The 15367-nt window shown below is 36.7% G+C and overlaps 1 protein-coding gene across 3 annotated transcripts in view; it reads left to right on the forward strand.

The window, feature by feature from the left end:
• Nucleotides 1-3150: 3150 nt before the first annotated feature.
• The window catches only part of SKAP2 (src kinase associated phosphoprotein 2), a 150510-nt gene continuing 138293 nt past the window's right edge, over nt 3151-15367 (forward strand). For 2 of the 3 annotated variants that reach the window (XM_072964797.1, XM_072964799.1), the window contains exons 1-3: nt 3152-3467; nt 13260-13365; nt 13974-13999. In XM_072964797.1, coding sequence (XP_072820898.1) covers nt 3401-3467; nt 13260-13365; nt 13974-13999 — 199 coding nt within the window. In that variant the 5' untranslated portion in view covers nt 3152-3400. Of the gene's footprint in view, nt 3468-13259; nt 13366-13973; nt 14000-15367 lie in introns of all 3 variants that reach the window. The other variant, XM_072964798.1, reaches the window with a different exon arrangement.

The raw sequence follows: 15367 nt of genomic DNA on the forward strand, positions 1-15367 counted from the left end.
TGCAAAAGTCCATGGAGTTAGCAGCTGAGGCCTTCTGCCAACAGCAAAGGGGAACAGAGGACTCCAGCCAATAGTACTGTGGTTGAACTTTCTTCAAAGCTGATCCTCTAGCTCTGGTCAAGTCTTTAGGTGACTGCAACCCAGCCTATAGCTTGACTGTAACCTCATGAGACTCTGAGCCAGAGCCATCCAGCTACACTGATCATGGATTTGCTGACCATCAGAAACTGGGCGAGATACTAAATGTTTGTTTTAAGCTAAGTTTTGTAATGTAGCAACAGAGAACTGACACAGTGCCTAAGTATAAAAATAATCTTTCTTCCACATTCCTATGAAAGCCAAATAAAGATAAGAGAGGCAGAGAAAAGTAAATTGTTTTAGCTCACTGTTTTCCTTCAATGCTCATTTAGATTCTTTTAAAACTAAGCCTATGGGCAAATAATTATTCAGCTAAGCTAAATTTGGAAAATGGAAGGAAGGGGGTTAGCTTTAGTTATATGGAAAAATATATATATACACACATACACACATATCTTCTTTGAACTGAAGAATTTACTTTTTTTTAAATTGAAGTACAGTCAGTTATAATGTGTCAATTTCTTGTGTACAGCACAATGTCCCAGTCATGCATATACATACATATATTCATTTCATATTCCTTTTCATTAAAGGTTATTGAAAGATATTGAATATAGTTCCCTGTGCTATACAGAAAAAACTTTTTTTGAAGGATTTACTTGTGAAAAGATAAATTATGAGATATTTTCCAGAATCTAGTCTCTTCTTGGCAGAATGGTAAGGAAGCTGCTGTCTCTGTCAGGTTCAGATTTAAAGTTTCATTTATTGTTCCTTTTTACAAAATATGACTAGTTTAAAGAATGTAAAGTATGATTTGATTTCTTTCCTACTTTTTGTTATAGAAACATTTGGAAACAAAAATATTTCTTCTAGCCTCTCTCTATTTCTCTTTGTGTCTTATAATCAATTTCAGTAACTTTAACAATAAACGTAAAAATGATAGAGTATACAAAGCATTGCCCAAGTGAATCCATCAGGAACCTGTGTCTGAGAATGGTTTCCTAAATAGGGGAAATGTGTTTCATACAAAGAGTCCATTTTCTGTTATTGCCTTTTTTATTTGGACTACAAGATGCTATATATTTTAAGGCAATCTTAATAGTTTCCTGTCTCTCACTAACAAGAATGACTTGTCATAATGAGCAGTGTAGACAGTGTCCATTTGATCCACTCCAGAAAGCTGTCTACTTGATACAAGAGTAAATCACCTCAATTCCTTTGTGGAATAGTGGAGTGTAAATAAATAAATGAGACACAAGAATAATAAAAAAAAATCTGGTCAGTTCTATCAGAAAGAAACAAAGGATAGGAACATTTGGATGCCTAGTTTAATAAAAAATGTGACAAGACAAAGAATTGTATTTGATAACTGTAAAGGGAGGAAGAATCCTCACTAATATGTCCATAAAATATTTTCTTCTTTCTTTAGGAAGGAATATAATTTTGCAGTTTAAGAATAATAATTCTCAATTCTTTGAAGTTGGAGGACCTATGTTGTAAAATGACTTTTTATTTATTTTTACCTCCACCCAAAAGAATTCTAATTTTCAGACTTTTTTTTTATAATTCATCACTCTAAATCTGAGTAGGAATTTCAGATTCCATTTTAGGGAATAAGTTTGTTTTGGGGGTCTTTTTTTGTTGTTATTTTGTATGTTTTACTTCAATTGTAAAGTTTTTGTCTTGTTTTTTTGTTTTGCTTTGAAAGAACTCCAAAATGTTTTAATTTTTCCTTTTATAATTAATGTTTGATATATTTCCTAGAGAATTACAAAAATGTCTTGCATTTGACTACTTAATTTTTTACTATTACTGTTTGAGATTGTTTTGGTATTAAAGTTAATAGAGCCATTACTGTGTTAGGTTTTGGGTTCCAGGTGGGGATGAAAGGTAAGTTATGACAAATCCTGTGCTCTGTAGGAACTGGAAAGTAGTAAAGTGATTCTCAAAATCAAATCTCAGGATGGTTAGTATCAGAACCACCTACTGGGCTTGTTTAAAATGCAGCCAGTCTGATCCCATCCTAAGCAGAAGCAGAGTTTCTAGGACTGGGACTTCACAATCTGCATTGTAATAGATTCTCTCTGTGATTCTAATACAAACTAGTTTAAGGACTATTGATCTAAAGAGGGTTGTTGGAGGATAGAGGAATAAACAATTTAACACTGCAACTGGAGCCACAATACAATCTTCAAAATACGACGGTAGCTCTGGGAAAGGCCTTTGCCATGGCAGTTCCTACCTGAATTAAAAAAAAAAAAAAAAAATATATATATATATATATATATATATAGTTTTTTTTACACACACACACACACACACACACACACTTTTATTTTAAAGGCACTAGAACGCGCCTTTCGGGGTTTTAGTGAAAACCTAAAAGAAGATTTAGAGATAGGAGACAATAAGCATTTGTTAGTTAAATGTTCAGGTTGAAGTAAACAGTTTTTATAATTCCATTCTACTAATCACCAGCAATTTTATTTTTGATGCTTATAAGAGGTAAAATGGTATCTGTCTATTTAGCTATCTGTGACTAGAATTCCCTGCTCTTCGTAGTGGGGTTAATCAGTCACCTCAAGAATCTGAATTAGGCACAAAGTAGTGTTAAGAGCCAATCAGAATGCTCCCTGGAGCGGTTGCAGGCTGGCTTCAATGGAAGGACTGGCGGAAGATGGGACTTTGTTACTATCATTCAATCGGACAAAGAAGACTATAATAGTTTAGGGCGGTCGAAAATTCCATGTGGGGTACTGAGCGAAGTGTTACTCCTTGGAGGGGCTGTTTAAGGGCCAGAAAGTCTCTTAATCGGGAAATCTGGAGGAATTTCAGATGCCTTAACTTCCGGGATGGTGGAGAAATGGCCAGCAGTTGCGGTGATACCAGTGGCCAAAATGGCGGCGGGGCGCTTCAGGGGCCGGATCAGGTGATGCAGCCCCAGTCCGCTCCCTTCCCACCAGGCGCTCCTCCTCCCGCGCCTCTACGTAGTGGTGGGTGTGGCCTGCCCGGAGGCTCTTTCAGAGGCTAGGAAAACCAAGGGACACACATGCGCAGTTGGGGTCCCTCCGGCCTTTCGGGCCTCCTCCCCGCCCATCTCTCCGCCCCGAATTGCCGGGCGGGGCTAGGCCGAGAGTCCAGCAGCTGTAGCGGGGCTTTAGTGACTTCCTTGTTGTGAGCTTCGGCCCGGCAGTGTCCGGACTTGTAGCCCCACTGTCCTTCCCGGGACCGCTAGCCCGAGTCTAGGTCGCAGCCGCAACCCCAGCCTGTCGGTTCCCCTTTCAGCACAGATCCTTTCCCCGCACGCCCCGCGCTCCCTAACATGCCCAACCCCAGCAGCACCTCCTCTCCCTACCCCCTCCCAGAGGAAATTAGGAACCTGTTGGCAGGTAAAAAGCGGGAAGGGGGCGGGTAACGCGGCTGGGGCGGGGGCGAGGGGACGGCGAGCGGGTGGGGACAGAAGCGTTCGGAGTCTCTTCCCTCATTCTCGCTCCCCACGTCTCCTGCCCAGAGGGAGCGGGACTGGGAGTAGGGAAGTGGGGTCTGAGAAAGGGAGTGGGCTGTGTGTTGAAATTTGGTGCGACGATGGTGGGGAAGCCCTTCTTAGTGGGCTGCACTAACGCGTCCAGGGCAATTGTGTTTCCGTCGGGAAGACGTCGTGTGGCGGGGGGTGGGAGGGAGAGAGGGAGGGAGAGAGAGAAAAGTCAAAGAACTAGTTCTTTGGTCTCCTGGCCGATGGAGGAGAAAGAGGTTCCTGAGCTACAGGGGTTAGGAGTTAGGGGTTATGGCACCAAAGGATGTGACATATCTATAACCCCCGTTTTTCTTGAACATTCAATCATATTTGAGACTTTCAAAGAGGGCCTGACTCTCAAATGGCCACTTGTCTTCAGCCTGAGTAACATTAAAACAAAAAAGGAAGGATGTGTTAAAGTCCAACTTCCTGTGTCACACGATGAAATTACAGTACTGTATCTCTGCACCCTCATCTACCCTCATCTTCCCCTTTTCGAGTTTTAAATGACCATTTACAGGAACTTGGGAATTAAAGATTAACTTTTCAAGGCTACTGTGAATCTACTACTAGTTCATTAATGTACTAGATATGGAGATATGTATTTTAACAAAGGGTCAATAAAAAATTATATTTCTGCCCAAGGTAGAAAATACATCTTTTTAGTGTAGCACATATCTTACCTATCCTGATGCTCTGGAATTCTTCCCGTTATTCACTTTGTCATGTGTACATCAGAATTCTGGATGCTGAATTTTGATTGTTTTGCTTTTGTTCCGTTGTCTCTTAAGTATCTTTCAATATTTGGTCACAAATAACTGGATTAAAAGGGTTTCTCTTAGATGCCTATGTTACAAGTCGCTTATTTTAACTCTTAAAAAGCAATATTTAAAATGTGACATTTTTTGCAGTAAGTTACTGTTATAGTACTCTTGAGACCAAATCTAATATGCTGTTATACTATTTTGGTGGTTAGCATCATAGATATGATAAGAAAATAAAGCCAATAGTGTATGAGTGCAGACTTATGTTTGTGTGAACAAGACTGCAGTACGATGAATACATTTGTGGCAGGATAGTGTTATACTCTAAGAAATGCTTGTTGTCATTAATGGGTACTACTAAAGGAAATGTTGAAGGAACTGCAGCTTTTATTCTATTCTATGCAAGTTTCAAATGAGTGCTAATTTTGTTTTCCTACATTGTTTGTTGTTAAAGTGCTGGAATTCCTTGTTTAGAATTTTATTTTAGTTACCAGGTCAAAGAACTGTTTATCATAACTCTAAAAACAAATGTCACCATTTTCAGGATATTCCAGGTCTGAATTTTTGAGCTTAAGAAGTTAAGTATATATTATTTATAACTTAAGATGATTGATTTCTTGAATGCGTGTAAGCACATTTGACTGTCCTTTATGATTGGATTAGTGCATTGTGTTGATTGTTATTTTGTAGTTGGCTTTATTCTTTGATAACTATGTTAAGTTGAAAAAGCTAAAGCTCTAAACCTTTCTTAGAAACAATGATCAGTACATACATGTAAACTAAAAATATATGTGCAGTATATTGTATGTATGTATTTACATGCAATATATTGTATACATGCAATCAAATTGTAACAATTCTACCTAAGAAAACTGAAAAATGAAAAAAACAAAGTTAAGTATAGACCCCTGGGTGCATGCTTTTAAAGCTTGACAGCTCCACAGTAGACAGGTGTTATTTGGATCCATAGTCATACATTACGAGGTGTTATTTGGATCCATAGTCATACATTACGGAGTATGATACATAGGTTATGAGTTGCTTTATTCTCTGATCCCCATATATGACAAGTATTTCACATAGCCCTTATTTGTGTGATTTATTTGAAAGCTCAGAATTACATAATATTTAAATTCTCTGACATTATTAACTTCCTATATCTTTAGCCCTCTCAAGTCAGGTAATGTACTTACATAATATCTGAAATCAGCATTTTAAAAATCACCTTATTGACATTTTTAATATTTCATGTTATTAAAGCAGGTCACATATTAAAACACACGAAGTATTAAAAACAAATATTAAAACATTAGAATTTTGGTGGTTATAAATTTGGCTTATACTTTATTTTCAGAGGATATTTTCAGGAAGTATGGCTATGAGGAAATATAAATATACATGAGATATATTTTAAAGAAATGAAACAGCTGAACCGTTGGTTTTCAGTTTTCTTAAACTAATCATTCAAAGAAAGTTGTTAACATTTTATGATTGACTGTAATTAAAATTTTTTTTGAGGTAGGGAAGGTTTCAAGAATGCTTTCAGCAGTTTTTCCACATTTTTTAATCCAGAAAATTCTGTTGGATTGTGCATGATCATTTGCATTATTCAAGTGTTTGGGGAATAGGACATGGTTAGACTTTAAATTGCAAAAACTATATAGGAAGAGTTGGTATGGGGTTTGAATTTTTGATATATTGCTGGCTGACCTAGTTCTTTCTTTGAAACTAAAAAGATACTGGCAGTGGTGGTTGTAGTTAATAGTTAACTCTTAGAATGCATATAGCACTGTTCTAGAATTCCAAGGTAGAGAAGATGAGGAACTAAACTTTTTAGGTGTTTAAGATCCCTTGCTTTCAGAAAAAAAAAAGAATATGAAGTCAAAAGATAATGTCTATGAAAAAAATGTTGTTTGGACATTTCCCTTTGTGTTCCATGTGCCCTTTATCCAAATCACTATGTCATATGTTTTAAATGTTTGACATTTCAATTGCTTCATAGAGGTAGATGCTCAAATGTATTCTTATCAATTTATTATTTTCTTTCTCCTTATTTTTCTTCTGATTATAGAATTTTAGGCTTCCTTTTCAATATTTGTTTTCCTCTCCTGATTCCTTCTCTTTTTTTTAAAAAAAATATCTATAGAAATGCAAAACCCATAAATGCAAAACTCATTCTTAACTCACATTAATGATGCTCTTGAAAAAGTGACTGTACAGTTTGACTGTTGGTTATTTATATTTCTGTGGATACGAAATCTTTGAAAGCCCATACTTTAATAAAAAGTGTTGAATTATTTGTTTATTCCATTAATAGAAAAAAGTTTACAGATTTTTACTGTTGTTTTTCAAGAACCATTTTTTTAAATAGAGGTATTGGGGATTGAACCCAGGACCTCATGCATGCTAAGCACGTGCTCTGCCACTGAGCTATACCCCCACCCCCCAGATTTTTGTTGTTAAAAGCAAATTGTGAACTGCCCTGTGCACTACAGGCAACCTTTAGTTTTTTTTTTTTTCACAACAGTAGAAGAACAAGTTTAGCTTGGATAATTATAATCAAAAGGTAATCCCAAATCTTGTCCATTTAATTTTCTCCCACATCCAAATATTTTGAGTGGGATAATAGCAAGAATAATCTTGATTTATGTGAGTTTTTCCTTCAGGCAGGCAAGAAAGTGAGAGGAATTAGAATCATTGTTCCCATCCCCCCTTGATTTGTTTAATCTCCCTTGAATACTGGAGTGGTTTGCCATCAGGTATTCTCATTCATTTGCTTTAGAGCAACATACTTGAAAAGGAAAGCTGTAAGAAGATGTTAGTATTTTTTTTATTAAGTTAGAAAATCAAACCAATGTTGAAAGAAGAAAATGGTGGTTGTCAGTATGTACTCTGAAAAATCAAAACCAAACCAAACAAACAATAAACAGAGTCACTATATGGTTTCTGCAAAGTGACCCTGAGATTTTGTTCACATGGCAGTCTTGATAATAAATATTGTATTTTCTCCTTTTGGGGATTTCCAGGACATTTTTTTTTAACCTTTACACATAATTGATAATCCCATTAAGGGCACTAGGTAAAGAATGCAATTCAGTTGAGATAGAGGTAGGATTTTTTCAATGCTGAGAATAGTATGGTTTGATTTCCACCTTTCCAAAGTTCCATTTATAATTTGGTCAACATTTCGGTTTTATTTTTCCTATGAGAATCATTTATGGTGTATCTAGTGTCCCATAACTTTCTTCTGGGGCATTGGCTGAGTATGTAAAGGGAAGAGTGCCACCTACTGAGTCACCAATAGTCACCTACTTCTTTAGCACCTGGATTTTCCTATGGAGGAAAGCCCGCCCATTTTGGCAATAATGACTAATGAATTTAAAGTTGGTATGAGAACATTTGACCCTACAATGAAATCAGTCTGTGTGTGACACCTCTAAGATTTTTCTCTTCTAGAAATAGGAATATATGTTTGTGAATCAGTGGACCAGAAACGTATAATTTCTTGTATGGGTCAGATAACATAGATGAATTAAGATGTGATGTTAGGAAAATCATTTGCCTATGTTAAGTGTACAGTAGCCTACTTTTTCTTGGGCGGGGATCTTTAGCTGGCTTATTGTTTTCATAGTTTTCCTTTGAAAACATTTTTCATCTCAGATTACTAAATAATGCTCTTGACAGTATGCTGGTATGCACAATTTTATAGTTACCCAATCCAAATTTATCACTGGTTTTCTTTAACAAAAAATCTAAATATACTGAAAAAACGAGAAGTATATGCAAATTTTCTAAATGAGTTTAGCTCCACGTTATCAGCATTAAAGCATTACTAGGAGGACGATAGAAACAACAGAGTAGGAGAAACCTCTGGTGATTTGAAACACAGTTCAGTCATCTCTCATAAATTTAAGATTAAGTGTCATATATGGGTGATAAAAGTGGAATAGGCTAGTTTTTATATACTCATTATTCACTTAGTTTGTCTTTTTCAATTAAAGCCACGTCTGTCTTTTTCATTCCACCAAGTTTTCATTTCTTTTTCAATCACATAGTGAACATATTATTATAGTTGCTACCTAATAGTGAATATAGTGTAAATCTCAGACTAATGCTTTATTCACTGTGGCTTCTGTGAAAATGTGTGGTAAAAAAATCATGATTATTATAAGATACTATTTATCAAGAGTCATCTTTTTGAGGTGAAAGGTGTTCACCTCTGTTCTTCGACAGTCCGCTTTTTCAAAATAAATCATTTAGCCTCCAAAGCCAGTTTTGAAAATTTTGTTAGATGATTGGATTCTAAGACTCAGGTGTATTTTACCTGTCATACTGTGAGAACTCCTGTGCTTGTTCATTTCTCTTCTTCCATGTTCAGAAAGTCCACAGTTCAACTATAACCTGTAAAAGTGCTAGGTAATCCAGAGAAAGACATTTATTAGAGCAATCAATAACTTTTTAATTAGCCATTTCCCAATTTTGGGCATTTGGCTTAATTGATCTACATGTGCCCAGTTTAACTGATTTTTTTCTATTTCCACCAGTAGGTGTTTGATCAGACCATACCCTCCTTTAACAGAGAAGAAAGGCTTATCTTTTTGTTTGGATGCCAGCTTAAATTGTAGGCTAGGATCCTTACCACATTAAGTTTAGTGATAACACCTCAGTGAATACAAAGTGAAACCTGGCCCAATTCATAGAGAAAGATGTGGAATTAAGTAGTAAAGCCATTTGGGGTATGGTTTGATTGATTTTACTTATTTTATTGATCTGGGGCTCAGCATATGATAGTGAATTCAGTCTAATTCTTGTCCCCCTCTCCTCCACAATTCAAGCCATCACAGAGGGGGTGTGTGTGTGTGTGTGTGTGTGTTTGCCCCTTGCTTGCCAACCCAGGTAAGTATTGGGTGGTTGGGGGACTAGGCAGAAGACATCAGATATTGTTACCTTTGTGACTTGTTTACAACCTCCAGCCTGGAAGTCATACTCCAGGCTGTTAGCTGGTGGAGGATGGTGAGCGCAAGTGGTCAAACCTTGGCTTTCTTGAAGAGTAGGAACCTATGCTGTGTATTCATGTTGGAGAAGCTGACAGTTTATTGTTTGCAAGACTTTAAAAGCTTTAAAAAAAAAACTTCGTGTGGTTTCAACATTTCACAGTATGATCAGTATGAAAATTGGCAGGAAGCTGTTAGCCTGTGTTTGTGTGTGTGTGTGTGTGTTAGATACCTGTCCTAGCCTCTCGGGCTCTAGGGGTTGATGGGGTGGTAGATTTTTCTGAGGGGTTCATATGTTCAGGAAAAGGAAAAGGGAAAATTGGAGTACCATTCGGTTATTTGGTGTGTGCTAAGTATTTGCCTCTTAGGGGTTGCGACGGCTATTGAGAGGTTTCTAACTGAAACTGAGGATTGCTGAGCCAAGACGTGATGTCATCTTTTAATTTTGTTTTCAGACCTTAACATTTATCTACAGAGCAGTTGTAAATCAGATCTTTTCAGCGGTCCTCTCCCCCAGATCTTTACAGTTTTACCCGGAGATAAGGTTTACTCTTGACAGTGTTAAGGTTTTACAGGAACAAAAATCACCACCACATTTGTATTCGCTGGATAACTTTCTTTGGTGATGACTTGGGGGCAGAGGCGGATGGAGATGGGGCCAATTCTGGGGTTAAATGCCGGCGGCGCTGACCTGCGGTCTACGTGACGGGGGTGGGGGGGGGGGACGAGGGGGAGGGCGGAGCGGTCGGGGTTAGACCTGGTGCGTAGGGGGCGCCCGGAACTGAGTTTCTCCAAGTGGTGGGGTGGGTCCCTAAGCTTCTCCTCTCCCGCAGTGAGTATGCGGTTGAACCGATCCCTCTGAGAAAGAGGAATTCTAACTCACCAGGCCAAGAGGCCAGCGAGGAGGCAGGCTGACCTTTTCTTGTAATCAAATTACGAATTACGGCTGTTCCCCGAATTACAGACAGTCTGGAGTCAGTGAAATCTACATATTAACAGAGGGACACGACCCCTGAAGGAAGGTAGAAGAGGGCTAAAGCGCTCGCTGGTTTACCGTTTGCAGGGCTATTCAGAGCACAATAAAAAGCTTCAAATCTCTTTTCCAAACAGCCAGAGGAGCGCTTGATTCGCCCAGGACTTTTATTGCCCGCTTTTGAAATATTACCCTGGCTCTGAGCTACAAAGCCGTAGATCCAGTCCCATTTGTTTAACGAGGGCGCTGTCCCAAACGAGTGCTCCCTGCTCACAGCTCCGAGGTCGGAACCCTGGGGTTTAACACTCCGAGTGTTGCAGACAGCGGAGCCCTAGCATCTCAGTGAATCCCGCAACTTTTCAGCGCCCGCACCGTCTTTGCGCGGGGAGGAGCAGGGTCCCTGCTCCGCACAGGGGCTCTGCGAGGGCCGCGGGCACGCCCGGAGGGTCTCCTGTGTCCGGGAGAGGCTGGTTTCGTTCGATTCTAAAATAAATGGGCACAGTGTGGATTTTAAGAAATAACCCAGATTTCAAAAACTTAAAAACCACCCAAATCTGTGGGCACCAAACTAAGATTACTGCAGGAGCCGCTTCCACTTTGAAGTTCTTAGTTGCTAGAAAAAGAAAAACAGCAAAGCAGGTTCTGTGCTTTTCATATCTCCTTTGTGAAATAATTTTTTAAATGAATGTTTATTAAATCTTTTTGGTTGCCTTAAACTCCTTTTCTGGCATAAGTTTTGGAATAAATACATTAAGACACTCTTAAAATACAGAATTTCCGCCTTGCCTAATCTCTGAATCTTCTCCCCCTCAGAAAACAAACAATGCAGATTTTTCCTGCAGTTTCACACTATTTGAACAAGTATTTCCTCATAAAATAGCATAGTTCAATAATTGAAAAATGTTTTGGGGAACTGTTAAGAAGCACTGTCTAGGGCATTACAGCCTTTCGTTTTTTGAGTTTTTATCGAACTGAAAAGACTTTTTAAAGAAATAACTCCTGGGTTGTAATTCGTTCTGTTATTGCTTCCAGAGATAGAAAATAGATCCCGTTTGTTTAAACTTGGATTGTATAATGAAAATGTAAAATAGGCAATTAAATACTCGTGTGGATGAGGGAATTAAAGACAAACACTGAGTGGAAGTAACATTAAGCAAACTATTTGCTAATCATTATGCCAGTGATTCTCCCAAGTATCGAGTCCAGTTGGAAGAGAGAATAAGTAGAGGTGCTACTCCTTTCCTTATTCCACTTCCTTAGCAGAGTCATTGGAGCCATCTCAGAGAAGCCAGTGAGCTCTTTCCATTTCAGCTAATATCTGAATGTCCAGAGGCTGCTTGCTCCTGTGGGTACAAAATTTAGAGTTTAGAGAAGAGCACTTAAAAAAATTTTCATTATTTTGAACTCACTTTAGAAGTCTAGGTCTAATTTGCACTGGTGCTGGATTATGTCTCTTGTGCCCCCCTCTTCAGAATATGGACTGCTCAAGGAAAGAGAAGCTGTGACATTTTGCTTTTGTTTTGTTTTGATACTTACTTTTAACATTAGTGACTAATAGACTTGAAACTAGAAAGCTACTTAAAAATTATTCAAGAATTAAATTTTAATTCTTTCACTTGTCATGTTGAAAGAATCACCTTTACACATTTATTATGATGGTATAGAATAACAGTTTAATCAACTTCGCTCATTGAATCAAGGTACTTTTGTAATCAAGAATTTAAGATCAATTACAACATTCTATCTCAAATGCTAGGTTTTAAATTACTAATTGTAAATACAGTCAAAGGTTATTTGTTATACTGTTTTGAATTAATTAAATGTAATATTATTGTATGTTTAGATACTACCTTTTTATCAGTGTGAATTAGGAGACAAATTAGTTAAATAAAAAGAAAGTAAAACATATACACATCTCTTCAATTTCAAATATGGATGGTTTATAGTTATACCCACTGTAATTTTTTAAATGTTATCCTCCATATTAGATATCTCAAAGTGAAAATTGAAATTCTGAATATAAAATTAATTTAAAGTTGTACACTATTTCATGAATAATAAGAGTGGGGCTATTAAAAAGTCAAACCAGTAAGGGTTTGATGGAATTGTATGCTAGAGAGAATTAGAAAGCAGAGTAATTTAGAAGTTTACTAATTAAAAAAAAAAGCTATGTGAAAATGTTATATGAGATCGTGGAAATCTTACCTCTTGGTTACTGTATTTTTCAACAGTAGATGAATCTATTCTTGCCACTTTTTCCTTTATTTAAAGAAATCTTTCCAGGTAGTAATACCAAGGCAGGAAACAAGAGCACACAAAACCACACAACTTATTATCATTTTTATTTGAGAATAGCCAGCCAGAGTAGGTGGGGCAGGCAGGAAAGAGGAGGGTTTGATTTGGGAATCTTGGCTAGAAAAAGGGATTAATTTTTTCCTTTAAAGCATTAAGCATTGCATATACCTGAAAATTGATTATGCTGGTAAAGACATGCCTTTGCCAGAGACATTAGCTTATGTTGATATAATATTGTGAATGACCTGTTCATGCAGGAACTTACAGAATACTATAAAATGATAGTAACTCATGCATAAAAGCTCTATGCCTGCTTATATATGAATTTGTTTATGGGGCACCATAGTTTATTAAAACTTGTGGGTTTCTTCCTGGTTTAATGATGCCAGACATCCAAATAGCATTTGCTGTGCTAAGCATAAGTAGAGCATACAAATTTTATTAGCTAAGTGGTGAACAGATTTGTCCAACTTAGTATTTGAAACATACTTCAACTGTTATGCTTTGGATTGATAAATAACTGTAACAAATTGTACAGATATTAACACTTATGGGTAGAAACAATCATTATCCTATTTGTCTTCACAAAAAGTGATTCTTTCCTATAATTTGTATCCTTTTTCTTATATTTCATGATTTAGATGTTGAAACATTTGTAGCAGACACACTGAGAGGGGAAAATTTATCCAAGAAAGCAAAGGAAAAGAGAGACTTCCTTATTAAGAAGATAAAAGATGTAAAGTCTACGTAAGTCACCTACTTCCTTTTATTACTAAGTTTTTACTTAGAAGAAACTTTGTAATTAACATTTTTATGAAAGATTGATTATTGTGGAATTAAATTTTTATGTTCTAATTTAATTGGTGTTAAGTATTTTTAAAGGACAAACTATATTTCTACCATAATAGTTTTTAAAAACAGACATACTTATCATAATACTCTTTTTGTAAAAGCTCTTGATTATGTATTTTTCTAAGCATTCTTGCAAATTCCAATCGTTTATTTTGACTATCTGAGGATATATTTGGTTTAAATGGTAAGATGTAGGTAGGTTGAGAATTTTAAAATAAATATGGAAAATACCTCCAGATACTGAAGTGAATAAATGCAATATAAGTTGTAGGTATTAAGGATATATTCTGATTTTACTGCTGTAAATTAGGTCTTTAAAAATATTTTCATTATAAATCCATAAGCCTTTTGAAAGATCATTTCAGGATAGGAAGTAGTTTTTTCTCTGTATGTATACTTATAATATAGATTTTAAAGTGGATTTGAATTATTGCCACTGATTAGACCTTGTTTTGATTTGTCAACCCTTATTTTAAATATAATGTTCTTGTTTTATTTTGCAGCTATCTTCAGGAATTTCAAGACAAAGGTAAATTTTCAAGTTTGTCAGACTTGATTTTTTTCCCTTGCAGGGGTTTTCAATAGGGATATCTAGCACATACTGAAATTTGATAATTGGAATCAAAATTTAAATTTCCATGTTGTGTACATAGACTTTCAAGATGAGAGTACTAGCTCCCCCTGCTGAGAATAAAATTAAAAAGCATATCCAAAATCTACCCTGCACAATCTTCTGATGCAGAAATCTGTGTTTAACGTTCTTAAGTTTTATGTTTCTTAGAGTTCATTGTGGCAGTAGTTTGTTAAGAAAGATATATACCTGCATTTACACATGGAAGGGTTTGGTAAGGCAGAGGTGAGATACCAACCCAACACCATTGAACCCTGTAGAGATTATTTTATATTAGTGATGGAAGCAGGAGGGCCTGTGGCTGGGTGCTGATAGGTAATATTTCTAAAGGCTAATTGTTTTAAAAACAGTATCAATCTGTGTTTGAGAACATGAGTAAAATCTTTTTCAAATGCTGGTCTTTATTCTTGTGATTCTTTTGATATGAATGCATGTATTCCACAGACATTTTCAAAGAAGGGCATTTAGTTTCACTTTTTGGAAATATGTGAGAGTGCTGGTAAGCTGATTGTCTTCTTTTAGATTTGAGAGTCAGCTGCTTAGTGCACTGAAGACCAAATCCAGAAAGGCGTAGGAAGTTTCTACTATTCCATGTTTTCAGTTCTGTAAGGAAAACTCGGTATGACCCTTACTTCCATGATGCTAATTCATAGGTCATGACCTGAAGCCTGTGGATGCTGGTATGAGGGTCACAACATGAGGTCAGTTAACCTATGTGGAGCGAGGCTCTCTGTTTGGGGGAAACAGTATGGCATCTTCTAACTGAGCTTAGCAGATACCACAGAGTAATTCATATCTCTGCCAACTGGTAAGTGAGAGCGTAATGACAGTTTCAACAAACCAGACAAACCTAAAATCAAATAGTTAAAAGGAAACCACAGTTTCTTTTCACATTAACTCATCAAGGTCATTGTGACTGGAGGAAGTGAGAATTATAGAATTGTATATGTTTCGAGGATTAGGTGGGAACTTTCCCTTTGGTATTCTGGTTTAGGACTTGTTCAGGTGTTTGGATATTAAAATTACATTCCTGAGATACACATTCTTTGTCTTTAAAGTGAATGGAAGTTTATATAGTATTTGATAGGAACTGAAAACTGAGCCTAGAATATGAGTTCAAATAACACATAATTCAGAGATTCCCCATAATCATTTTCCTCGGAATAAGTCATTTATAGTTCAGTACTGCTGTATTGAGTTAACTAATCGCCAAGAATACCTGCTCAAAAGTAAGCGTGTGGATAAATTAGATGTATACCTTGGAGA

The sequence above is a fragment of the Vicugna pacos genome, chromosome 7 (genome assembly GCF_048564905.1).
Source record: "Vicugna pacos chromosome 7, VicPac4, whole genome shotgun sequence".
Classification (NCBI taxonomy): domain Eukaryota; kingdom Metazoa; phylum Chordata; class Mammalia; order Artiodactyla; family Camelidae; genus Vicugna; species Vicugna pacos.